Raw genomic sequence first — 27,997 nt, 5'->3', positions numbered from 1 at the left:
ATGAAATTTGCAATTTTGAGAAAATTAAATTCCCATTCTCTTGTTACAGTTTAGCTTGAATCCCATTCATTTCACCTGTGCTAGTTCCAAATTCTCCTTTGCAAACATTATTACCAGGACGGCTGATGCCACTTTTGCGTGGTGGAGGTTATTTTTAGGCTAGCTTAGTGATCTTGCGTCTGTTCATTTTTTTGTTTAATAGATGGGGACCATTTCATTTGGTATATTGGGTTGAGCGGAATTTGTAGTGGGAAATTGGGTAGGACGTATGATGCTTTTAGGAATTGGAGCATCTGACATTATTAGCTCTTGGGTCCCTTCGGGTGCTAGGTTTTCAGGCTTATGCAAGGTAGTAGGTTCTGATGGTTTCTTTAGGCCTGATACACCAATTTTGCCGAATTAATAATGAAGTTCATGTTGAGCCTTCACTATAGCCTCGGCCGACTTGTCATCAATGCTGATCACCAGAAGCTGCCCCTTTCCTTCTGCCGTGCTTTTAAGCACCCTCCAGGCCTGGACTGCCAGTCCTTCATTTTTGGCTTGGATAAGAGCCAATGACTTCCTGTCCTCCTGCCCACTGCTTTTTGGAAGGAACACAGTGATATGCTGCATTTTGGGGATATCGTCCCCCAAGAACCTTTCAAATTTTGCAATTCTGAGGCTTTTTGTTTTAGGCAATCTGCTACGCAGTCAACCACAAGGAAGCCTGTTCTATAATGCAGTCCATTGAACTTAAGCTTGTGTGTCCATCCCAATTATACCTCCTCAATCATCGCCTCTTCCAGTGTTGACAATTCGTCTGCACTGAGAGATGCCTGAGGAAAGTCCTTACGTAGGACCGCAACCTTAACTCCAGTCGCCACACTTGCATAGCTTAAGCCCAGTGCTTCAGCACCTGCCTTGAAGGTAGTAGGTCCTGTTTCGACAGTTGCATTTGTCCTGGGCTTTTAGACTTCTTGCCTCTTAGGTGGAGTTATTTGGCTGCTCTCTACCCTGGTCTTAGCTTTTGGGAGGTTCGCTTGAACTTGCTAGTTTTCCCCCCTCTATCTTTTTCTTGGCTTCTTCCCGATACAAACATTGCCTCAGGAATCTGCTATACCATTTCTTGCCCGCTCCACTTAAGCGAATCACGGTATAGTGAGTCGTTTTGACCACCTGAACCCGGATTCGGATAAGAGCTGGCGATGACGTTATTTGCTTTTTGGCAGAGATTTTCTTGAAGAACTTTTATTGCCTTTTGGAATCGGGGCAACATTTTCGAAGTCGTTCTGGTAAAAAATCGGAACAGTTAATATGAGCTGCCAATTTTACTAGTTAAGCCCCGTTGCGTTTTTGTTTTTGTCCAGCTAAGCCCGGTCGTATGAAAAAACACACCTAAAATAAAAAAAAAAAGAAACAGAAGACAATCTTACCTCGCCTTTAAGTGAACAGTTAAATGAATTATTATTGCAGTGTTCCGTCACAGAAAACAAGGAGCAGCCAGTCGAATCTAGCGGAAGACACCATTGAATTGCATTTAAAAGAAAAAGCTCAGCCCAGCATTCTTCTAACAGAATAACCTGCGGTAGTGAAAATATATCTTCTTTAAAAAACAAACATACAGAAATATTATTGATTATAATTTACCTGATCCCGAAAAGCTAAACTGGCAAAACTAGGTAAATTCTTAGCCCATTTTACTGCCATAAATAGCAGTCTAGCGCTGGTTTCATAAATAGTTTCTTGTGGATGGCCGTACAGTGACGCAGATGTGAATTGAGCAATTGGAGATATTTTTAGTGATACATTCTTTCTGTCTATTGAATCTTCATCGTTTGTGACATCTATAGAATCATCTGTTGGAAAATTAATACAAATTTAAACCAGGTGAAATATGAAAATTGGTTTGAAATAAAAAATTAAAATGCCTATTCTTAAATAAATTACTCAAACAAAAATTAAGTAATAATTTCTATTTAGTCTTAGAGCCGACAGCAAATTTCGGAAGTGGAGGTAAATATAGTTAAAATGTGAATACGAACGCAATTTTATATGTAAAGTAAATGAGACAACTCCAACATTCTAGCATGATGAAGCGGATACAAAAGCAGTATTTTGTGCCTGCTAAATGAAAGAATACTCCTTTGTTTCTACATTACTTCTTAATTTTGATACAGATATCCTTATAATTATGTAAGTTGTAAGCCAATATAAATCATATTAAACTATCGGTACAAATCTGGATTGATCACGATGCAGATATTGCAAGCCGATATCTCGAAAATGTGAATGTGAGTGGAAAATTAGAGCAAACTTTCTCCGTTAAAACCAACTTCCTGAGCAATACGATGATATCGTCATAACATTTGACATTTTAGAAGATACTTCAAGTTACGGATACGTTCCCGTAATAATACTTTAATAGCATCAAATGAATGAAAGAGTATCAACAAAAATCATATAACAAGTAAAGATGTCGCACGTAGAACAAAATTCTGTGCCAGAAAATTTCAACGATGAAAATTCGCGATGGGTCCTAACATGCGTGTCTAAGAATTAAATTGTTTAGCAACATTTTAAAATTCTTTCATAAATGAAGTAGAAAAGAGAGGGTTGATTTTTTTAGACGGAATACATTGAATGGGAGAGAGCGAGATAGTATAGAAAAGAAAAAAAAATACATTTCTCTTCGAGTTATGAATCAATTTTTTATTTCAGTCGGAATATGAGAATCTGAACTAATTTCTGCTTGTATTTCAACAACTATCTTTTCATAGCAATCATCTAGTACCTACTTGTGAAAGTTCAGAAGAATTTTCATGTGTGTGCATTTCCTTTTCTATATTTTCTTCATTTACTTCGTTGTTTGTAGATTCAGCCAATGATGTGACAGCTAGCATATTTTCTTCGTCTTCTATGCAATTTCCAAGTCTTGTGAAACAGCACAAATTTGTTGTCATTATTTTAGCCACAAGAAAATTTATTTCGTGAACTGAAGTATTTTTGGTGTTTCCACCCTTTGCTCTTATTTGAGAAAACAAATTTTCTATAATCTCTTGAATAAATCTTTTGGTTAGCAAGAAATCAACGTTTTCATTTTCTTCGCAAATTTGCTGAGCCATTAATAAAGTTCCCCTTACGTTTGCTCTAAACCATCAATCCAAAAGACTTTCCTAACCACTTCAATTTCTTGGACATATCCAATAAATTCTTTTATACTCGTAAGTAAGTGGTTATTCATTTTCAATGCCGACTTATAAAAATTTTTATGATAGACTGCCACTATTCATGCAATCGAACATTTTGTCAATCCTTTCAATGCATTTTGCGGTTGACTTCACTGTGCATTTTTCTCTTTCCTCAAAATTTCTTGTTTCCACTGCCGTCAGTAAAGCCGCTGCAGTGGTCCTACTAAAAACTTGGGCAGCATATACTACGCGCATCTTTTCAAAAGAATTATTAGGTTCGATGTGTTTTTGAGTTAGCTTTGGACAGATTTTTGTTGTAATAAATTTTTCCATCTCATAAAGACGCTTGATTGGTACAAAGCTAAGGATTCCATCAGGAGTATCTAAATTCGACTTTATTAAAGTGTTCCTGAAACTTTTAATGATATGTGGAATATTGTAAGCAAATACTGACTTTCATCAAAATAAAAATAAGGCTTCTCATTCGTGATGCCCAATAACCCCAAACATTTCCTGTTATTTGGACCTTGGTCACGTGGCTTTTACATTTAAACCAAAATCCTTAGATATATTGAGATTTTTTGTTAAAATCTTTTCTAAGGTAATTCCTGTAATATTTGTTTCGCTAAAAAAATAATTGAAAATACACTTTTAGAATTAGAAACAAGGCCCCGTAGCATAAAAACACAAACTTGTTTCCCTATTTGATTTTTTTGTATGCGATTTTTTTTTCTTATTGGGATTTCATCAAAAACAATAGCACAAATTCGGCTTTGGGTATCCATATTATCAAATTTTTTTAATAGCTCTTGATAAGCCGTGTTTATAAAACACACACAGCCGGCCGACAGAAAATTAATTTTATTTTGGAAGCCAGAATAAAAATTCTAGATCGGAATAAAATTGTAGGTATGCGAAAGAAGAAAAACGATCACGCTGTTTTGGATTTACATAGTTGTGGATGGTCGTGTTTTCAGGTTGGTTAAGGAAAAATTGAACGATGTTTGTAAATTACAAAAAATACTCTTTTAATGGAAAGAACATTAAACAATATGGGAGAGCTTATAGAGAAAATTAACACATTAGACTCTTCAAATTTCCAAAATAAAATGAACTACAATTTACAAGGACTATTGCCTTCGCAAAGGAAAAAAAATCCTACCTACCTACATAATATGTAAAATTGTAAACCCCAAATTAACTTATCAACCTGCTTCTATTTAGGTACACATATATGTATTAGGGTGTCCGTTATTTCCCAAAGTGATGTTTTCGGGGGTGACACCCCCCAGATCGAAAGTTTAAGGCCCAAATACGGGGAATTTAGCAAAAACAAATTTTTTGGAGGTCATTAACCCGTGCCTCTAAGGTCATACTTTCCCCATACAAATTTGTATGGGAAATTTTAAACTCATACATAAAATTTTTTTTCTCTCGAGTTAAATCAACTATTTTTAAAATGTTTGTTGATTCTGGTTGGAAAATAGTTCCTTTAAAAGATTACATTCAAAATTTCCCGTTAAAAATTTTTTTTATATTTTATTTCGGTTGTTGAAATTATTAGCTGTTGTTTTATTTTCGTTGCTTTTGCTTTCACCTATCACATAATTTTAAATGCAGTTTTATTGGTTTTTTATTATTTTCAAATATCGCATTCAAAAATTTGTGTATAAATCAAAAATTTTAATTTTTTAAAATTTTTTTGGAAATTTTTGCCGTTTTTATAATAAATAAATATTATTAAATACTTTACCCTTTCTTGTTTGCAACTTTTTTGGTGTCATTTTTTAGGTAAATAATTTTTAAACAAAATTCAATAAAAATATTGTAAACATATCTTTTGTAGTTCGAGAAAAATAAATTTAAACGTATAAAAACGGCAAAAATTTCAAATAAAAATTTAAAAAAATTAAAATTTTTGATTTATACACAAATTTTTGAATGCAATATTTGAAAAGAATTAAAAACCAATAAAACTGCATTTAAAATTATTTGATAGGTGAAAGCAAAAACTACGAAAACAGCTAATAATTTCAAAAACCGAAATAAAATATAAAAAATTTTTTTGACGGGGAATTTTGAATGTAATCTTTTAAAGGAACTATTTTCCAACCAGAATCAACAAACATTTTAAAAATAGATGATTTAACTCGAGAGAAAAAAAATTTTATTTATGAGTTAAAAATGTCCCATACAAATTTGTATGGGGAAAGTACGACCTTAGAGGCACGGGTTAATGACCTCCAAACATTTTTTTTTTGTTAATTTCCCCTTATTTAGGCCCTAAACTTTCGATCTGGGGGGTGTCACCCCCGAAAACATCACTTTGGGAAATAACGGACACCCTAATGTACATACCTACTCAACTCAAGTCACTTGCAAAAGTATTTTTTCTTCTTTTTTTTTCATCATTCCTTAAAACTAGCCATCTCGTCGTCCGTCGTCGGTCGCCCTGCTTGCCTGCTTGCAGGGATGCCATTCTAGCAACTTTGTCGCTAGATTTAGCGACATTTCAACTTCTTCCGCGACAAAAAATATTTTGATGTAGCTAGATTATTTCTAGCGAAGCCAAGCATTTTTCTGAGTTGTGAAACGTAAATACTATTTTTATTATATAACAGCACAATTAAGTTGATAAAAGAGATAAAAAAAAAGGGTTCCAAGCAATTAAATTGCTTTAGAAAAAACGCAATTGGTGTCAGTTCAAAATGCGTTAAGAGCTGTAAAAGATCGATCAATAAGTGATAACAAAGTATTTTATTCCAAAAGATTTAAGAACTATCTAGATATCTAAATATCTATTAACAATGAGACTGAATTATTTTTTGTTTTACCTTTATTTGTTACTCTAGCCTTAAGTTTGTTTGTTAAATAACTTTGAATTTTTGAAAACAAAAATAAAGTTATTCAAAAATTAATTTTTGTTGAGCTTTATTTTACATTTTTTTTCTAGCGATTTCTGGCGACTTTTTGTCTCCAGAATTTCAGCCAATCTAGGGACTTTTAGGGATTGGCCTAGCGACTTTTCATTTCAGCTTGTGGCAACACTCTGCTTGTGCGAAGCACTCCAGTTGTAAAAAAAAATATCTATATTCACATGGCAAAACGATCCTTTTTGTTTTCATTTATTCCTATTCAACTTACCTACATCTCGGGCCTTCGCACTTAAGAAATGTATTTAAAATTAACTCTCTCCTTCCCACTCATTATAAGAACTTTTTGAAATGTTGCAAAGGATTTCTTCGTTGTTATGTTATGGAGTGGACCCATCGACGATTTGAGGGTTGAAATTCATTTTCACACAATTTTGTTCATATATTTGTCACACATATAGCTAAAACTGTTTCTATTAAAATTATTATTTTAACCTAATATCAGTTTCTGCGAATAAATTGAGAAAAAAAAATTAATTCTTAACTCGAAGAGAAATTTATTTTTTTTTTATTTTCCTTGTTGGTATCAACATTTAAATACTATCTCGCTCTCCCATTCAATGTATTCCGTCTAAAAAAATCAACCCTCTCTTTTATAATTAATTTATGAAAGAATTTTCATCGTTGAAATTTTCTTTGAGTTTTGTTTAATAAACAAAATGCGAAAAAATTGCAAAAACAATCGCTTCTGATGTATGTGCTGAGATCTTACATTTATTAAACAGCGCCAGCGGAGGAAACCCACGAATTGGTGGAAAAGTGCGCCATATTTAAAGTATTTTAGATTTCCAGTTCGGTGTCAAAATAAGTAGTGGGCTCCCTATATAAATGCTATTCAACTTGTTATTACCCTTTAAACCATGATGATGAGTTAAGAAGACTTTTTTCTCGTTTACTGCAATGACATTATTTCTGTTCTTTGGGAACAACAACTATACCAACCTCTTTTTATAGACTCCTAAAAAATAAGCCTGAATTCTGTATAGTTGAAGTGGCGGGGTTTAAAATATGCAACATTGCATTAAAATATACATACAGTCTTCGAGGAGCAATAAAAGAAAAAATAAAACTGTTTTACAATTTTTAATGTAAGATCCTAATTTGGATTTAAGCCAACAAAATGAAAGAACATATTTTGTGTGGGATATTCGGCTATCAAAAATGTTCGGACCTCAGAAATGAACACAAATTTGTATGAATTGCAGAGCGACAAAACAAAATTAAATTAATTAGAATTTTTTCTGTTTAAGTCAAAGGCACAAAAGCCATCATTGTTATATCAGCTTCAATTTGATCGTTGGCACGCTTATGTTAAACATCAGATATTAAAGCTTTTCTCATAAAAATATTTCAAATCGGTTCGTTGGTCGATATTTTCAATAAGTAATGAAAAAAAATTTACCATCGTTATCATTTTCTGGCAAAGGGCTAATGGAACTGATAGATGACGCACTCCCATTGGTTTGATTGACTTCACCTCCTCCTCCTTTAAAAAAAAAAGAAAATAAATAATAAAGTTTAATTAATTAAATTAACATAAATTCACACAAGCAAAATTTTTTTACCAGCTTCTATAGAAGGTAAATTAGGCGATGTTGAATTATTGCTCGAGTTTGTTGAAGTAATAGCAATATTTGTTAAATCACATGACTTACTGCTATTATTATTTACTACATTATTATTATTGTTATTGGTGTTGTTATTATTATTGTTGTTGTTGTTAAAACCAAAACTTGAAGCATGATGTGACAAATTATTTGACAATTGCATCGAGTTCGGAACTTGTGGGTGATGTAGCAATCTAGATGTAGGCATACCAGTCAAAGCTTAAAGAATACAAACAAATATTTCAACATGACAAATGACATAATTTTTATCGGCTTAAATACATACATGGTGGAGAAAGCAAGGCTGGACCATAACAAGGAGGCGTAAGCAGTACTGGAGGACTGTAAATAAATTAAGTTGCGTGATAATTTGAATTTTTCTCATTTTCCCATTTCAATATTGACGGCATTACCCAAAAACGCCGACGGCTACAGCAGCTTCCCTTAAAGCACGTCCATGCTCCATATCCCGCAGTGCTTCTGGTCGAATAGTGGCTGTGTTTCTAGGCTGGCGTTCATTCTGTACGGCTGCAATGGAAAAGGACAACCCACCTATATTAATTATCTCTTTGTATATTTGGTTTTGAGTTATCATAGAAGAATACACGTGGAGATTTTGTTAGTTTGTTAACAAGTTTGCAAATTGACACGTGTCCGTCATCGGCAACATTTTGAAGTCTTTGGTTTAACGCAGTGCGTGGTTTGGTGTTTAATGGAGTGGCATATGCAAAGCTGAACAAAGGGCTAGAGTTATAGATCCATGGAAAAGAAGGTAGGAAGGTACCTTTTGTTTATAGCACAATTCGTGTGAAAATATATTTAAATATCTAAATAGAACCACCGCACACTTACGCTTTAACAAGTGAATAAACATAATTGCTCAACAGTCATTTGGAGAAAGTGCACACTTCAAAAGGTGTGATTGTTGTATTGTAAAGTATGGATTAGAAGCATATTATTCAAAATACATACCATTATTACTGTCTTTATTAAAAAAAGGGAAAAGTAGATATCATTCTTTGAAAGATGTAAGGGTTGAAAGCAATGTTTTGCATTTTTCCTTTTTATTTGTTTTCAGTAGTGAAACGAACCTGTTTAACTGGTTTTGTCATCCTTAAAGTAGAGATAGGTACAAAGACTACCAACCAATCAGATACATGTAAGGGGCAGATAATGCAGTATTAAGTGATAACTTTTTATTGAAAAACAATAAAGCTAAAAATTGATGGCTAGAATTATTGTTTTTAGAGTTTTTTTTCAGAAATGACTGCCGCTGATATCAACGGAGTGAAAAGCGTAAATTTATAAAAGCATTCAATATTGAATGCCATTTAAAACCAAGGTCCAACGGCATACAATATTACCGTTTTCTTCCGTTTTTCACGCAATGAATGCATATGAAATCGAGGCGTCACCAGTTCCAATCAATCCACTGTTACTTTCCCAAAGAATGTGCATTGCGAAGAATTCAAAGACTAACCAAAAAAACTTTCTGGAATACGAGCTTGCTTTGTTCCCATTGTCCTTGTTCACCGAAGGAGGAATGCGAAAAGGAACAAAGTCATTACTATACAATGCCCTCGGAGGTTTTACAGAATATTAACAACCAAGTTACAGACACCATCACATAATAATCGACGGTGGATTCCTTCTTCACAAAGTTGTTTGGGATCGAATCGAAACATTTGACCTCATCTGCCAGAAATACGTCTGATGCGTACGAAAAATTTTGAGAAAATTTTCCAATTATATTCGACGGCTATATCTGACTGTCAGCAAACAAAAATTCGGAAAGAGTACGACGTTTTAGAAAAAAAATATCGCCAGAGGTCACATTTGATGTAACAACTACTCAGGAGGTCTTAATTTGCGCAGGAGAGCCCTAGATTGCCCGTTATGTTATGGCGATAATAAACACGAAAAATCAACAAATATTCTGTAATTCAATCCATGACTGCAAATAAAATGAGTCACCTAACACTAGTAATCACCAGCGATAACTTCTGTCCGCCAGCACATATTTCAGACGTAGGTATTTGCAGGTGAAAACCTGGTTCGGATTTTTCAAAGACCGTCACAAATAGAATTTATTCCGAAATATTCTAATTTTATCGAAACATTGAGGTAAAATAAAACACTTTAATCAAAACTAGTACACAAACAAAATTTCACTTTATGATGGGTTATTGTTTAAGCTATACTATAAGTCCTCTTCCAAAAAATGCTGTTAAGTTACCTTTCCGCTAAATTTACATATATTTCATTTTTTGGAGTAAAAAACAGATTTTTTTAGAAAGTTAGAAAGAATATTCTCCTAAATCCTGATGCGCCAAACCAACACAAACATTTCAGCTTAATAAACTTTCTTCTCTGTGCTATTTTGGACCATGTAGTAGGGTGAAAGTCAGTGTTCATGTCTATGTCAGTCTCTATACTTTCAGAATGGGCAAAGAATCCACCTTTTTTTGTTTTAAAACTAGATTAGAATGTCATAATCAGTTTTGTTTGTATTGGCATCAAATGTGTACTGACATTTTTCATCAAAATAAATACTTGTAATTCATAATTATCATCAAGTTCCCATGCAAAAATGTACCGTCTCACTCCCCTCAGATACTGAATCCTTTCCATTCGACATATCAAAACTCTACCTTTTACATATTTATAACCATCAAAACATTTTTATTGTGGTCAATAATTCGTGCGGAATGGTAATATGCAGGCGCGTGTTCTTTTGTTTAAATTGTTAAATGCTCTTCTTTTCACATGAGTAAATAGGTGAATCTGGTATTTCTTTGTAAATTTACCTGAACGTAAACAGATATTGCACGCTCCCTAAATGTTGAAGAATTTAATGTTATTGACAACTTATTTCTATTTCTTTTTTTTTTTGCTTTTTAGAGTTTGCACCCCCTTCAATATCAACCACAAATGACTGACTTTACTTTACTATGCAGAGTACGTTATTTACCTACTGCTCATCCAACTGATAAATAATATTTGTTGAAGAACAAAAGAAATATTTTTTTTTCTCAGTTGTTCCTTGTAGAATAATATTCGTTCGTCTTGTTTCGGAATATTTTTTCTTTGGCAGTACCTAGTTCATTTTAAAATATCAGACATTTGTTTTTTAATTTTGAAATTCGAAAGCTATAGGAACGCATAAATATGATAGATTTGTCTTGCAGTAGTTACCGAAAATGCTGCGAATGCCCTGTCATCGGTCAATCATTTTGAAGAGGTTGAAAAGAGTATTTCTTGTGCAGCAGTACACACAACAAATTTGTGTCAAAAAGGCGTTGAGCAGGGTTCGGACTTCAGTTTCAAAATTTCGAAGCAAATTTGAAAAAAAAGTGAAGTAGATCCCAAATTTCGGAAGTAGATTTCAAAATTAAACTTTCAGAACATTTATTTACAAAAATTTATTCTAAAAAAATTATTTTTCAACAAAATTATTTTTCTTTACTTTTTTTTATTATGATCTTTTCCAAAAAACCTTTCTCATCTAGTGGTTGTAACTGTGCTTTGGGGTAAAACGGTTAATTCAGCATAATCTAACAAATTTTTGATCAGGAATTCTCCAAAATCAGTCAAAATTACTTTGATAAACTTTATTTATATCTTGAATTCGAAGAATAATTGACCTCCATTCATCATTTGAGATTTCAGTTGAGCTTTATTTCTCAATGCCTCGACCAGATTTAAAATTGAAGTTAAATCCCTTTCTCTAAATTTATTATTTGAAAAATATTTTTCAATCAAGAAATAGAAGTAGATCCTGAAAAAGAGAAGTAGGGAAGTAGATTTTATTTATTTCCCAAAATCGAAGTAAATCTACTTCGATCGAAGTAAAGTCCGAACCCTGGCGTTGAGCCAGTTGAAACATTTACGATCCACTTGAACAAAATTAGTTCTTTGGAAGGTCATTTTCACCACTCTTACATTGCAATTACCGATCAAAGAAACAAAAACAATTTGGATTGGAAGAAGTTTTTACAGACCAAGTCTCTTCTTTTTTTGAACCATGACTACAAGAATTTAGATGTTGAGAAGAAGATTAAAATTCTATAAGATAAGTTATGAAAATGCAAAGCTTTAATGAACGTTCGTTGCCCTTAGGAACAAGAGGGAATGGTACATAATAAAAAATGTACTGCAATAAATTTAGAAACGTAAGGAAACGTAAAGAAGCCACCATCTGTCAAAAAAAGTTCAACTTGGTTGAACTTTTGCGCGCTTTCTGACGTTTGTCATCATTATTTCAATTGAATTTCAAACAGTTAATGCAATTTGTAAATATGGAAAATGTGGTAAGAAAAATATATTTATTTGGTATACAAATTATAAATTATTTAAAATGTTTTGTTTTATAGATTTTTGAGGAACAACTGATTGCCCTTATAAAGGAAAAAGAGTTCCTTTATAAAACAAAATTAAAGGAATACAAAAATATAAACCAGAGGAACACGACTTGGGATGGAATCGCTAAGGAGTTGGGGAGACTAGGTAATATTAAACACAACATTAATTACATTTATCTACATTCCTGCATTTATTTATTTTAATTTTTTGTTGTTTCAGTTATGTATTTAAAGTTATTATTTGATTTTGTTCATAACTTTTTCTTTTATAGACAAACCGGAAACTTTTGCTCGCCGCCGGAGACCCCAGATCCGCAATCTCGATTGTGGGGGGAAGGAGGCTTTTTTGGAGACGAGTTTGACCGAAATCCTACTCCAAAAAACTCCCGAAAGCGGCAGCGGAGCAGAAGTGGTTTAACAGTTTTTTGGGAAACATCCAAAAAACAGTAATGGAACTGGCCACTCCCTCGTCAATTCCCACAACTCCAAGACATATTGACGAGGAGTTTATGATCAACATAGCCAGGAGAATGCAGTTCCTCAATGTTGCAGGTCTAGGTGAAAATATTGAAGGAGATAAACAAAGAGCTTGCTAATTTAGAGCAATAAAGATAACAGAAGTTTTCCGGGATATGGACGCATAAGGTATGGCTTTATTTAACGAAAAAGCTGCGTCACCCACCATGTAATGGTGGCAGTTAAAGTTTGAGTTTGGCAGTAATTTTGGGGGAGGGAAGTTCATTTCTCCCGATACAATTTTTTTTCCAAAGGAGGACTCTGCAAATTCTGCTTTCGGTTGTATTGGCTTCCTCCAAGAACTCTTTTCTAAGGGTTCCAGGTTCCACAAGGGTTCCGTGTTATTTTGAAAAATTGCTCCGGGTTATCTTTCATTTGTTGAAAGTTTGTCACAAAAAATCCTTTTGTATCCCAACTCAGGTTCAGCTCTCGGACCTTCCATCTTCTCTCCGAATGAATTTTATCGTTCTCTTCTTTCTCGCAATATGCCAAATAAGCTAAATAAGCGACACAGCTTAATTTGGCTATCTTGATTATTTTTTTCGCTTTTTCAATCCTATTTTCCATTTTATTTATTTCTTTTATTATTGTCTTTAATTTTTTGAAATTTAAAATTGAATGTTTTTTGACAACAGATGGAATATTTCAATCAGCTGCTAGTAATTCTGACAGAAGCTCGCTTTGAGGATTTCTCAACGTAACGCAACGAAGCGTCTGCCAAAGCGTGATTGTGTTTCTGTTTTTATTTTGGCTTACAGGTCAAAACAAAATATCAAATTAAATTTATTTCATAAGGCCCAACAGGTTGTCGGGTAGAGAAGGGATAAGTCTGAATATATGCGAAAAAGCAACAACAAAGTAATGAGGTGAGTTTCTTTTTGATATTTGACAGTTCGATTTTTTTTTATTTACTTCCAGAATTTGAGTTCAAAATAAGGATTTATCTTGAGAAACAAAATTCAATAAACTCAATTAGAGAAAAAGAACAAAAACCTCTCGATGATAATGCAAATTGGTGGAGAACAGCAAAGTGCTATCTATATATTGTGGATATAGCTAGTTGAAGCTGCCAAAGCTTAAAATCGTCAAACAACCATAAAGACATTAACTTCATCTTTCTACATCAAAAAATATACCTTACGGAAATATTCAGTTCTAATCCCGATCTTGTTGACGATATGATTCCTATAATATCTCCGTTCGGAAGACGAAGGAGATAAGCGTTTCGAATATAAATAAAGCGATTTGTCTTTGGAAGCAGATAAGGTAATAATTATCTTAAATCATCCCCTCAAGTAATTCATTTTCCATTTCTTTTAGATGGATTGAATATAAAATTATCTACACTCTATTAAAAAACGAGAATATATTGCAAAATTGTTCTTCTAAACTCTAACGTATTGCGTGAAGTTTGTTGGTGGCTCACGAAGTTGGCAGTTATCGACAGCTTGAAACCTATAAAAATTAAGCGCATTGAGGGATCAACGTTATTGAAAGTGGCCAATGGCAATTCGCAATTGTCGCTTTCGTAGCATTTTCGGAACAGCCAACCACAGACATAAGCATATCTATTTTATTTGAGGAAATTACTTAAATTTTCATCGTTTAAATTACTGAAACGCTTAATATAGGATCTTCATTTGATGACCCACAAAACCTGTCTATCTAAGCTCTGGTTAACAAAATTGTCTTTTCTTTTAACTCAATTCCTCACAATTTCCTGATTGCACGACTTTTAAGTACCTAAGACCCCAAAGCTTTTGGAAAATGGAAACAGAGATAACTTAAGTTTCATTATTTTAGGTCTTCCCACATCTATAAGAGCGAAAGGAGGAATTGAAAAAGTCAAACAAATTGTTGAAGAATAGATTTAGTTTTGCAGTGCCATTCATAGTTTTAGAGCCTTCCCCAGGAGTAGTGGATGAAAAGCGCAGAAGATACAGTATTGCTCAAAACCTGGGTGGCGTAACGAACTTCCTTTTTTTTAAACTTGGACGGTTCTATACATATGTGCTGAGCGGTCGGCTCAGGGGCTAAACGTAAAGCTAAACTTGAATCTATCCTATGATAACTTTTGATATCCTCCCACGTTGCTATTATGGATCCACTTAAAGTATTGAAGAAAGACAATTTCTGGCACTTTAAATAAGATGGGGAACATGCATCGTAAAAACAAAAACTTTTTTGTTTCTCTGTGTCTCCGTCTCTTCCCGTCCAAACTCGAAATATGGCTTGCTTGTATTGATACCAAGTTCTCCATGAAGGTGCCGAAAATTTGCTTATTGGTCAGTTACTAAATGCAAAGGGATGAATTTACTTTTCTGAAGAGAGTCAATGCACGTAAACAAAAGTATCTTCAGCTTGCCACGAGGACAAGAGGATCGAACAAAATAGTATGCAAGAGGGTGTTTCTTTCCACTGCAATAACTTGGACCATTATAACTAAAACATTTGTGGCGGAATATGCTGTTCTGCACTCATCAGAACTATTAGTCTTCAAACCCTTATTTCCTATCACATGTATACTATAGTACATGTTCTCGTAAAATGCAAAAAATGAAAAAACTTGAATTCGAAAATTTTTTTATCATTGTTTACAATTTTGGAATATTTATTAAAATTTACACTTTAGTTACTTAAAAACCATAAGATTTATCAATAAAACATGAAATCCAACTTGAAGTCCAACGTCTGATTCAGATTTTCTTTTTCGAGCTCTTGTAGCTCTTCCCCTGATAGAAACTTGTACCATGTTTTGTATGTCATAGTGAAATGAATACTGAACTTCATTTTTAGATTTAGAAAGCTTCAACATTTTGAGTGAAGAAAACGGAATTTTCTTGTATTCAAAACATGTTTTTTAATACTTGCCAAAATCCTTAAAATCGCTTGGTTTCATTTGTATTATTATAAAAGGTTTTTGAACATTCACGCGTTTTAAATGACTTAAAAGCCCAATAGGTGAAAAATATTCATTAACTGAAAGATATTTTTCGATCTGACTTCTTGCAGAACTGAATGTCCTGGCAATGAGTACTTCAATGTGATGCTTTCAAGTCTATGTGTTTTTAAAAAGTGTTGCAGGAACGCAAGAGTCACTCCAAGTAATAAATTTTTAAAATCATGTTCTTCGCAAATTCTTTCTTAAATTTTATATAATGCCGAAGCAATATCGTTGCCACTTCTACCACCTGTATATTCGGACCATAATTCGCAGTAAATTTGTTTTGTTGTTGAGAGATGTGCAGTAAGGTTATAAACATTTAATTTTGAATTATAGAACATAGGCCCGATTTCTGCTCGTATACAAGTTAACACAGTCTCGAGATCGAATGTAATAATAGAAATATCTAAACTTTTATCCAATGCTTTTTGTTCTCTCATATCAGCTTTAAGCTTCAGGTGTACCTACTTCCATTTCAGATTTCATTAAATCTGTTAATTCGTTTTCTCTTGTTGCAACGCAATAGGTTTCACACTTACCACATCGATCAGATTTTGATCGACGAAAAGTTGAAGTTTGTATTGAAGATTGTCCGGTAAAAACATTCTTTAACAGGATTTTCAGTCTGATCCTTATAAAGATTGTACATTTTTGTTATGTTAAGGTTGGAATCTAAGTACATCTTTGGCGTTTTGGCTCGAGAATAGTGGGACTCAACTTTAGGAAATGAATTTATATGAGCCTTGACTTCTAAAACTTTGTTTTCTGGTATTCTTTTTTTTTATGTTAAACCACGTGTACTTTTTTTAGCAATACCAGTCAGCTCATTTTTACGTTTGTGGGCATTGTACACTGGCTTTTGCGATATGGAAAAAGTTCCCAACCAAAACGGCTTATAGGGTGCAAGTTTGTAAGCCGTTTTGGTTGGTTTTGCGCACAAGTCCATAAAATACCCAAACGTAAAATTCCTTCGCGACTGCTCAGACTTATTTGTTTTTCGAAAAGTTTCAGTTCTGGTCGTACATTTAAGGATGAAATAAGCTTTACCTTTTTGATCTAAAGAGTAAAAGGCCTTGAACATTTCTTCACGCTCTGATTGAGAGACAAGATTTTCGCAATAGAATTTGCACTTGGAGAAACAGTCCTTTGTATTTTTTATCTCTTTTTTACTAACGTTTTTTCCCCTAGAACTAAGATACCCTTTTCCGGCCTGACAATTTGCTTTTCGAACATTTCTTTTCCATTTTTTTTTGGTTTATCAATCTTTTCCGAGTGTTTCTACTATCAACAAGAAATTCACAGTCTCCCTCCATGGCATTACTCAACAAAGAGTTGTTTAAATCTTGAGCAACATTTTCAACGACGTAGTGTAAAAACCTTTCAGAATACAAAAACTTAAATAATATGGAAAAATGACCTAATAAAAAAGTCGGGTTTCTTAAGAAAATAAATTTTATCTCGTTTATTTATGGAATATTCTCAACAATGTTATACCATTTTGAAAAGAGAATTGAACACACCAACTTTTAAGGTAACTTGCAGAAACATCGTAGTGCATTTTTTTTTTACACTACGGTTCATTGAATTAGAGTCATGTAAGTTTTTTTAGTACGTAGTTGGCCAATAAAGTAATATTTGCTTTAAAACTGATGCAGCTGAGTTAAAATTTTTGTATGCATTTGGTAGCAGGGTTATTCAAGGTTCCTTAACAAATAAAAAAAAGGGAGGAAAATTAAGATTTGTAGTCACGGCACATGAAAAACAGTCACGGGGTGACCATTTTTTTGACTTTTTTTCAAATGCCCATAACTCACAAAATATATGGCTGCGATTTTTTTTATTATTTTTCTGATAACTGTCACCACCTACCCTATCTACCGTTTTCGTTTCTACGTTAACTTTTGGGACACCCTATATAACTCATTTTTTTTTCAAAATTGTCGGTTAGAACCTTTTTGTTCTAAGGTCGCGATATGTATAATAGAGTGGGCTGAAAAACACTTTTTTTCGAATTTCAAATCGCAATAGCGCGGAAAAGTTGCGAATGGTGATGACTAATAAGGGTTTAAAAAATAATCAAAATCAGTTCATATCTTCCGGTCGCGCATCGGCTCTGAAGTATGAAAAAATTTTTAAAAAATGGTAATTTTACAAAAAAAAAATTACCACCCTAACATATTATTTTTTGAACATTATAGCTTTAGAAAACTTTCATGTCAGCTAAATATTAAGCAGAAAAAAAAATTGGCTCAAATTAGTAAAGGACTTCGGTGGCACATGTGTTTCAAAATTTGTCAAAAATGGCAAAAATCATATTTTTGCGATATTTTTTTCCTTTTTATAAACTATTTTTAAAATTATTATTTTTACCAAATAAGAATAAAAAATGAAGTTGACACAATCAGTGAAAGCCGTGAAGTCGCTGAATATATAACAATCTTTCGGTCAAGTACGCTTTGGCTATTTATTATTCTCTTTGCCGCACAGTGGTGCCTTTGGTGCTTTTTTGGCTCCAAAAATCATTTTCACGGCCATTTCTTGATGAAAAGTCTTGAAATTTAGAACAATGAAGTATATAAGTATAAGATATACGAAAAAGCTACCAACTTTTTTTTTACTCAAAATGGTGGTCCCAAAATGGCGATCAGAATAAGCATTTATAGAATCTTCTTTTGCGAAACTGTTTATAAGCTAAAAATTTTGCTAATTGATGAAAAACAGATGTTCGACTTTTGAATTAGGTACAACTGTTCATATTCAATGAAAAAAAATTCAAACATTGTTGAAACAAAGTTCAAAAAGTGTCAAAGTAGTAAACCGCACTTTTGACCTTTTTTTTGTGCTGTTTTTTGTTTTCTTTTGAAGTTAGCACAGTTTTTTTATCTTTTCATTTTTTATCTTTCTTAATATCTACTTTTAAACATAGTTGGGAATTATATAAAGCCAAAATAGTCAATTTTTTATGAAAATAAATAAGGAAGATATCAAAAATTGAGCTTTATAAGCAAAAAATCAAAAAATAGCACAAAAAAAAGGTCAAAAGTGCGGTTTACTACTTTGACACTTTTTGAACTTTGTTTCAACAATGTTTGAATTTTTTTTCATTGAATATGAACAGTTGTACCTAATTCAAAAGTCGAACATCTGTTTTTCATCAATTAGCAAAATTTTTAGCTTATAAACAGTTTCGCAAAAGAAGATTCTATAAATGCTTATTCTGATCGCCATTTTGGGACCACCATTTTGAGTAAAAAAAAAGTTGGTAGCTTTTTCGTATATCTTATACTTATATACTTCATTGTTCTAAATTTCAAGACTTTTCATCAAGAAATGGCCGTGAAAATGATTTTTGAAGCCAAAAAAGCACCAAAGGCACCACTGTGCGGCAAAGAGAATAATAAATAGCCAAAGCGTACTTGACCGAAAGATTGTTATATATTCAGCGACTTCACGGCTTTCACTGATTGTGTCAACTTCATTTTTTATTCTTATTTGGTAAAAATAATAATTTTAAAAATAGTTTATAAAAAGGAAAAAAATATCGCAAAAATATGATTTTTGCCATTTTTGACAAATTTTGAAACACATGTGCCACCGAAGTCCTTTACTAATTTGAGCCAATTTTTTTTTCTGCTTAATATTTAGCTGACATGAAAGTTTTCTAAAGCTATAATGTTCAAAAAATAATATGTTAGGGTGGTAATTTTTTTTTTGTAAAATTACCATTTTTTAAAAATTTTTTCATACTTCAGAGCCGATGCGCGACCGGAAGATATGAACTGATTTTGATTATTTTTTAAACCCTTATTAGTCATCACCATTCGCAACTTTTCCGCGCTATTGCGATTTGAAATTCGAAAAAAAGTGTTTTTCGGCCCACTCTAATGTATAACTCACAGCTGAATATTTGTTAAAAATTGCTTTAAGACTTATTTTCTTACGAACATTTATGTATTTATGTACAAACCTACATATACATATATACTTATTTGCGACGTCGATGTTTGAAGTTCAAAGTTGATACCTACACCTAAGAAAAAGAAATTACAAACTCAGTTCCAAAACTCTCCTTGTTGCCTAACTCGGCAGGACACTTTGCATCATGTGTAAGTAGATAAATGACATTATTTGTATATGTCATGTGTAGGTAGTTACATCTTTTCAAATAATAATAAAATAAAGCTATTTTTAAATTATATTTACTTTTGTATTTAAATTAGTTCACTTAAGATAAAAACATATTCAAGTGGTAGAAATGTCAGCCCTATTTTTATACATGTCAATTGTCAATTACACACTCTTCGATTGGTATTTATAAGGCTTAAAGAAATAAAGAAACTTCTGTCTCTCATTCTAGTTAAATTTGTATTGAATTATCTAATAAGTTATAATATTAAAGTTCTTTATTAATCTTTGACAAAAATAAACAAATATAAACAACACAAAATCTTCACTGGAAAAAATCCAATTATAGTTTTTTTTTATTGTGTTCACTTTTATGTATTGAAAGACAAAAAAAAAAAAATAATAACAGAAAAAATAACCACATTTTTGCATAAGAAACAAACCAGTCACACAAAATGAAAAATTTGGAAAATTCACTTCAAACTTCTTCCAGCGACAAGAACATTTGATTTTTTTTCAAATAAAAATGGTTTTGCAAGCTGGGAAAATGTCAAAGAATAGAAATATATAAATTCAAATCATATTTTAAAAAATGTAACATAGCACATAGGTCGATGGTAAAGTGATAAAATATTTGAATATTTGGTCGTCCATTGCGAAAATTCAAACAATCCATAGCCTCCAAAACAAAAAAGAAATAGTATTAAAAGTTATTTTGAGCACGACCTAATTTTTTTGGGGGTTGACTACGAGTACGAGGACACAAACTCGTGTTGTCCGACACAGATATCAGCGACATCTTTTCCCAATTGCAGCTCGATTTAATCAAGGTGGAACAGATGGATTTTCCTCAAAGAAGTTTTTCAGAATAGATTTATATGGAACACAAATGTAAAGCAATCGGTGGTATGTTGTTTTAAAAAGGCCTTGTATAGACTAAAGCAGTCGAGTAGGGTCTGGAACCAAGAACTGGACAAATGATTTGGAATAGAAAGATCTAAGCACGATTCGTGCATATAATAGCTGTGTTTTATTTTCCTAGAGATAAAGATTAGATCATAGTAATTATTTGCGAAACAATAACAAAATAAAATCCTGCTTTTGTTTTAAGGCTAATAAAAACAATGATCTGATCTGGATCACGAGGAAAATAAAACCAGCTAACGTTAAAAGTTAAATAAAAAAAAACCATCTTGATCAAAGCTGTATACTTTGATGTATACCTGATACATCTAAAATGAAGCTTGAGTTCCAATGAAAGCAAAATAACATACACCAATGCTGATTGGACAGCTAACGTTGACGATCGTAGGTCTACTAATGGATTCGTATTTACTGCTCAAGGAGTCGCTATATGTGCCCTTAATTATGAAAGTGGACTAAGTCACTCTCAAAAATGGCATCAAATCTAGCCTAAAAATAACTATTATTTAAGGGGTAAAGTTTATTTGAAAGCGAAATCGCAGTTAATAAACTTCTTTATTGCTCCTCTAGTGATTTCATGAAAGAAATATAATTAAATCGTTATAAGAAAATTATTATGTAAGTTTTTCTTCAAACAATGCAAAAACTGACTTAGTCCACTTTCATAATCATGGGCACATATGTTGGAGTTCTGAAAAACATCAGACAGTGGCACTATATGGTCATGTAAAGCCGAAAATATAGCTTTTTTAGCTATTTTACAAGAATAATGGAATGGACTTGTCACTCAACTAGGTCAAAAGGAGTGCCAACCTCAAATCCTAATTGCGACAACTAGCTAGAAAATAAGAGCCCTTTGATTTTTTATTACAGTCTTTGATTTATAAATTATGTTGATGGAATCTGATAAGAAGATGCTTAGAAGCGTTTTCTACTATACTTTCAAAGTAAGCGCACCAATTTTTCAGTTTTTCTGACATAACGTTTAAAATACAAATGTATACTTAATCTAAAAGTATAATTCCTACACGAAAATAATATACTTATGTATGTATGGAGGAAAAAAGATTTCCTGTTTGAAAAACCATTGTAAAATTATTATTTACGCTTAAAGTCGTTCTGAAGATATTTATCCCTAAAATATCCGAAATATCGATAAATATGTAGATTAATTCGAGTTGTAAGTTTTTTGGGTTTTATCATTTTTTATTCTGAATTTTGATAAGAATTTTTAATTTATTTTAGTTTCCGCCGGGACTTGATTTTCAATTCACGCGACGCACAGTGTGGCCGATGGTAGGAAAAGTTGGCAAAAATTATTTTTCTTCGTTTCTAAGTTTGTTATGGGTAAAAATACTACATTAAAGCACAAAACTGAGACAACTTTTGTGATTCTATGAAAAATTATCAAAAACGCACATTATAAGGACATAAGTATCTGTTACCTTTAACTTTGAAGTTGTTTGAGAAAGAAAATTGTTATTTATTTGTTCAATACTTAGATTTTACTGTTTTTTTTTTAAATAAGATTATTCTTAAAAATAGATTTTAGACCTGACTCAACGGTTTAGTCATAACAAAATCTTCTTAATGAAAAAATACACTGGTCAACAAAATTCAACTTTTTTTGTCCGAAGAACCAAAACATACTTTTCTGAAAGATTTAGGGATGCGAATCGAATCCACGAAAGAAATATTCTATTAGCTTCCGTTTTTTGAAATATTATAGTTATAAAATGCAAAAAAACACGTTATTTTGAATGTTTATGAGGTTATGGTAAAAAAGTGTGGTAATTTCTTTAAGCATAGTTTGACGCGGTCATCTTCTTCAGAGAACCGTTTCAAATTTTCCGATCTTTTTTCATGTATGAGATATCTCAAGCTGCGCCTGCGTCTCCATTGTGTAGATCAACACTATTTCCTTAAATTTTTAGCCACAATGCTAACCGTACACACTTTCAGTTTTGGCTAATAGAATAATTCTGACAATGGATACGAGTTCAGAATTTCTAACACTTTCAGAAAAGTAAAATTCTGTTGAACTGTATTGTCAGTACTTCCGGAATCTGAGAAATATATACAAAAAAATCGTTATTTTTAGATAACTTCACATAGTGTTTACTCAAAAAGGGGCAAACATGGGCACCACTTTTTTAATTGACACGAAAGACGACACTCTCAAAAATAAAGGGACACCAAAAACAAAGCGCCACTTCACACCTTTGTGAACTTTTTCTTAACGAGTTTCTATGACGCACACAAAAAACGAATGATTTTAAAGACACCGAATTCGAATAATTTTTTCAAACAAACTAGACACTCATAATTCAAAAGAGGAATGAGAATCGAAAGCTTCCCTTTTGCTTGTAATTCCATATTTATTTCAAATTTTTATCTTTTGATTTAACGAAATAGCACTTAAAACTTGAAACACAGACGGGAGCTAGAAAAAGGTAAATAACGAATAATTTCGTCAATGGCGACATTTTAAAGTGTAGTTACTCACCGCGTTAGACTTAAACCGTGGAATAAAAACCGGTTTTGTGTAGCTTATTAATCCCTTTATTAAAGTAAATTTGTATTTGGCAGTTCGGTACAATTTGAAAATAGCTATTTTTGCCAGCTTTTGATACCATTGGCCACACTGTGCGACGGTTTAGTAGAGCTATTTTATACTAAACAAAAAGCTTTTTAGAATAAAACACCTCTTTAAAGTACGTTAAATCTATCGATGTAGGAGTAAATCGACACATGCGTTTAAGTGAATCTCCTTTTCCATATAGACAGACAGAATTACGAGGGCCATTTTTTTTTTTTAATTTTTTGTCATGGAACCTTATTAAGTTAAAATCTTAATTATTATCTACTGAGTACATAAGGTAGGTAAGTAATTATATATTTTTTTTTAATATTTTGAAGCTAATATGTTAAGCATTCGAATGTCTTACCATCTTTATTCATTCCCATTTGAAGGCACTTTCTCAGTCGACAAGCCTGACACTGATTTCTGTGGGCTTTGTCTACAACACATCGACCTGTTCCAGCTTGACATCTGTAAATTCAATTAGAAAAGAGAAACTTAATAGACTTATAATATAATATACTGTTTTGTAAATGTAAAAATAAGAAGACACACATCTAAAGCAAAACGAAAAGGATAAATTTATTTGAAGTAGGTCTTCTGAGTCAAATCAATTTTATTAAATTATGGCCAACAAAATAGTAACAGTTGCCATCGCGTATTATGCATACGGGGGAAAGCCTTTATTTTGGTTTTACGAGATAATTCCATATTCAAAGAAGCACTCTCTCGGGTCAGCAATTGAAGTTCTATTTTAGGTCGCTTATTGTTGTGCTTGATATTTAATCGAATAACGATTGAAGTTTTGTCGTGCGAAATTAATTCCACTCAAAATCATCCGCAGCAAAGTACATCGGATCTTGGAAGCAATGCACTCCAATTCCATGTGCTATGCTGGTGTTTTACTTTTTATACCCATCTGCCTCAGTCACCAGCTTAACTATGGGCATTTCAGAGGCACAAATCTTATTTAATCTACCATGCTCTAGGAATGGCAATAGAAATAGACACACAAGGAAGCAAGGCTATAGCCTATAGAAGGGCGCCCTATAATTTCTATGCTTCTCTTTTTGTCTGCTTGATGTTGATGGTACAAAAATCCACCCCCATTTAAGGCAGTAGCAGCCAAGCCACATTCTATCGGAATAAAGTTAGTGGGTGGGTTTGGGTTATTGCCAGAGATGGAACGTGAAGGCAGAGGAAAAAGATAACAAAAGTGTGAATGAATAAAATGATTGAATGCCGTATTGGGTTAGAAAAGAGACGAGGTGTATCATGTATCGGTTTATTTTAGGGGAAAGTTGACGTTCAAAGTATATCCGCATGGCAGGCACTTGTTTTCTTTTCCTCCTTTTTGCCACACACACTCAATAGGGATGTGATTTACTTAATTTAATGCGGTCACATTTGGTCGACTACATCCGACTTAAGTCAATATCGATCTCTTGGGACATTAAAGTAGGATGTTGACATTTTTTCAATTTAGAAATGTATATTTTGTGTTCGGAAAAAAATGAATACTAATGCTGTCATATATTTCTAATTTTACGATAGCAAGTTTTTGGGAGAAATCTTTATAAACGCAAAAACCTTAATAGAAAAAATGTAAATTAATTTGACAGTTCATTCTTGCTGCTGTTCATATGAATTTGTTTAACTCTGGTGAAATATCTAAATGCACCAGAAATAAATAATTAGGGGCTGCAAAAATTGGTTCTGCAGCGGACGGCAAAAAACAACGCCGTTTTTTCCCTTTTTTAGGGTAAAAAAAATCCAGAAAAACGTAAAAAATCCCTAAATCTGGCATCACTGACTTGATGTGTTGATATAAATAAATCTTTGATAAATGTTGATGTCCGAGTAGTAGGGTGTCCACTGTCCATCGAATCTCTTTAAAAAAAAACATGTTCTCTTTTTTGGTTGCGATCTTTTTTACACCTTCTTTTTCCCCACGGATCTTTTTCTGTTCTTTCTTTTTCAAACTGAACTTTTATTTATTTCAATTAATTTATTTTCTTTTCAATAAATTTGTTTTGTTTATATTTTCATAATTTTACCTCTGCGGTGTGAAGTCGACCTTTTTAATACTGATTGTAAAAACTCGGCTGACAAAGTTTCGACACAAAATAGCCCCGTTCCATTGGAAGTGGTAGTCTACTAATAGTAAAAGCTGAAACACAATCACGCTTTAGGGCGTCGCTTCGTTGTGTTACGTTGAGAAATCCTCAAAGCGCGCTTCTGTCACTTTGACTTTGAACAGCTGATTGCAACATAAAATCTGCTGTCAAATAAAAAAAAACACCAGTCACTCACAAAATTATTGGGCCAAGTCTTTATCTTGATTTAATTGTGGAAAAATGAAAAAGGATATTAATGTGTTTAAAAAATCCATAGAAATTTGTTTATTCTTTAATCCTATAGTTATAAAAACAAAACTAATCAAAATAAATTGTTTTTAACAATAAAACTCGGTCTACAACATCATTAAATTATTTTTGTTTTTAATACGTAAATTATTTTGATTAAAAATATTTCGATGTCGTTTTTTTGTGCAAAATCTATATAGAGAAATTAAAAAAGACACCTAGGCTTGCAATAATTTATTTTTTTTTATTCACATTTGGCGCAATAATAATGTGGGTGACTGTAACTATGTCTGATAAATGTCAGAAAGCGAGCAAAAGTTCAGTCTGGTTGAACTTTTGCTCGCTTTCTTACGTTTCCTTACGTTTGTCAAAAAAAGCGTACGTAAGAAAAGCGTCATTGTGGGAGGTTATACAGATTTCGTATGGTTGAACTTTTGGCAGTTGTCAAAATCGACGGCAAAGCGTGATTGTGTTTCAGCTTTAAATGTTTTGGATAATTTAGTACTATCATCTACTAATGCTCTTCTTCCCGAGTAGATACGATTTGTATTGAATTCGTTGAAAAAGCGTTCCATTGAAAATCGCTAGTAATACTAGTAGTACTTTGCCACCTCCCAAAGGAACAGGGCTAAAGGGCCCAACCCATACAATCCGTCGCATCCGTTACGTCGACGGATTTAACTGACAGCTTTATAAAATAAACACGTTCTTATGAGAACCGACCCATAAAACGCATTAGTTGAGTCCGTCATGTATGGGTCGATTCTCATAAGAACGTGTGTATTTTATCGGGTTGTCAGTTGAAAACTTCGACCTAACGCACGCGACGGATTCTATGGGTTGGGCCCTTAATGTTGACTGGTAAAAGGCCGTGGCAGACTACTTAATTTATTTTGTTCAAGGTACCTAGATATATACCCTCCTCCACACCACTCCACTCACGGTTAGATATTGGGTGGATGACAGGTTTGGGTTTAAATTTACTTTTTCGTCGATGGTTACAGCTAGTGTCCGAAGGTCGATTTTCAGCCGAAGCCGAAGCCTAAGCCGAATTATTAGGCTAAAAGAAAATCTTCGGCCTAAGCTGAAGCCTAAGGTTGAAAAAAGTCAAGAATTCTCCTTTCCAATTGGATAAAAATATTATTTTTATTTATTCATTTATGATGGCACACATGTGTTTTGAAATTTTTGAATACCTAAGTATTCAAAAATTTCAAAAATTGAAATTTTTTCCGGCGCCTAGTAAAATGCGCGATATAATAAACAGATTCTTCGGCTTCGGCCTAAAATGGCCCAAGCCGAAGGCTTGGCCGAATGTTGTTTTTTTGGCCGAATTCGGCCGAAGCCGAAGCTTTGGTTGGACACTAGTTACAGCCATGAACAACATTTACACACTGACTGAATGTGAAGACGGGTGGGTTTTTTTTTTTTGAAAAAGTTACTTTTTTATCATTATGAAAGAAAGCCCTTTTTGATCCTGTGTCTTACAAATTTCTATTTCTTAATGTTACATTGACAAACAAATTTGTTTGCTTGCTCGTTTTTCTTTGGAAATTGAATGATCTCATTTTTGTTCTCTTTTTTTCTTAGAATTTTTTAATGAACACCCTACCGAGAAGCCAAAAAAACAACCTACTTTTATCAAGGTCCTAGCCGGAGAGGTTGGGACTATAACATTTGTACAACTTAGATCTTAAGGGCCCAACCCATAGAATCCGTTGCGTCCGTTCCGTCGAAGTTTTCAACTGACAGCTCGATAAAATACACACGTTATTATGGGAAGCGACCCATAAGCGACGGATCGGACGGAGACGGACGGATTCGACGGAAGAAGTAGCCCAACTTTCTACTTTTTCATCCGTCGTATCCTTTGACATTGGTTGTCAACAATAGATCAGTTCGATTTTCTGTTTCTGAGTGCACACCGGGGAATTTCAGAACTAAGAACTGTGTTCTTTTCTTCTCCGATTTTATGAATTGTGAACTTTAATTGTATATTTGTGAAGAAAATTTAATAAAAGTAACATTTAATGATATATATAATAAATTATATCAATTAAATACTCAAATTCTGTTGTAGAGTTCAATTTTACTATGCCAAAGTTATACCTACAACTCATAATTTGTTATAAAAAATTGTTTTTAACTGAAGAGCAAGTACCTACAGGAAATCTAGTCGTGCATTTATTTTATTAAAAAAAAGAACAACAATAATAGTTAAAAATTTCTTCCATCAGAACTTCCTCAGTGCACATTCAGCGATAAAATATCGAAAACACTTTGGAATTTGAAGTGAGCTGTTCAAAAAGAAATCCGTCATACGACGTATTCTATGGGTCACTCCTTTCTGTCCCATCCTTCAACTTCAACGGATGGATTGACGGAACGGACGCAACGGATTCTATGGGTTGGGGCCTTTAGGTACATACTAGTCAAAAATCTTTTTCCAATCATTTTATGCGTTCACTCATCC

General features: G+C 33.0%; 1 protein-coding gene across 2 annotated transcripts in view; it reads right to left on the bottom strand.

Annotated features, from left to right (window-relative positions):
- LOC129920994 (photoreceptor-specific nuclear receptor) overlaps positions 1-27,997 on the bottom strand; it is a 48,994-nt gene that overhangs the window by 1,388 nt on the left and 19,609 nt on the right. For both annotated transcript variants that reach the window (XM_056002589.1, XM_056002590.1), the window contains exons 3-9: positions 23,526-23,629; positions 8,121-8,235; positions 7,994-8,049; positions 7,666-7,926; positions 7,503-7,586; positions 1,627-1,835; positions 1,413-1,559 (exon numbers count right to left, since the gene is read on the bottom strand). In XM_056002589.1, coding sequence (XP_055858564.1) covers positions 1,413-1,559; positions 1,627-1,835; positions 7,503-7,586; positions 7,666-7,926; positions 7,994-8,049; positions 8,121-8,235; positions 23,526-23,629 — 976 coding nt within the window. The remainder of the gene's footprint in view (positions 1-1,412; positions 1,560-1,626; positions 1,836-7,502; positions 7,587-7,665; positions 7,927-7,993; positions 8,050-8,120; positions 8,236-23,525; positions 23,630-27,997) is intronic.

Source organism: Episyrphus balteatus, chromosome 1 (genome assembly GCF_945859705.1).
Source record: "Episyrphus balteatus chromosome 1, idEpiBalt1.1, whole genome shotgun sequence".
NCBI lineage: Eukaryota > Metazoa > Arthropoda > Insecta > Diptera > Syrphidae > Episyrphus > Episyrphus balteatus.
This window is presented reverse-complemented; position numbering and strand designations above follow the sequence as displayed.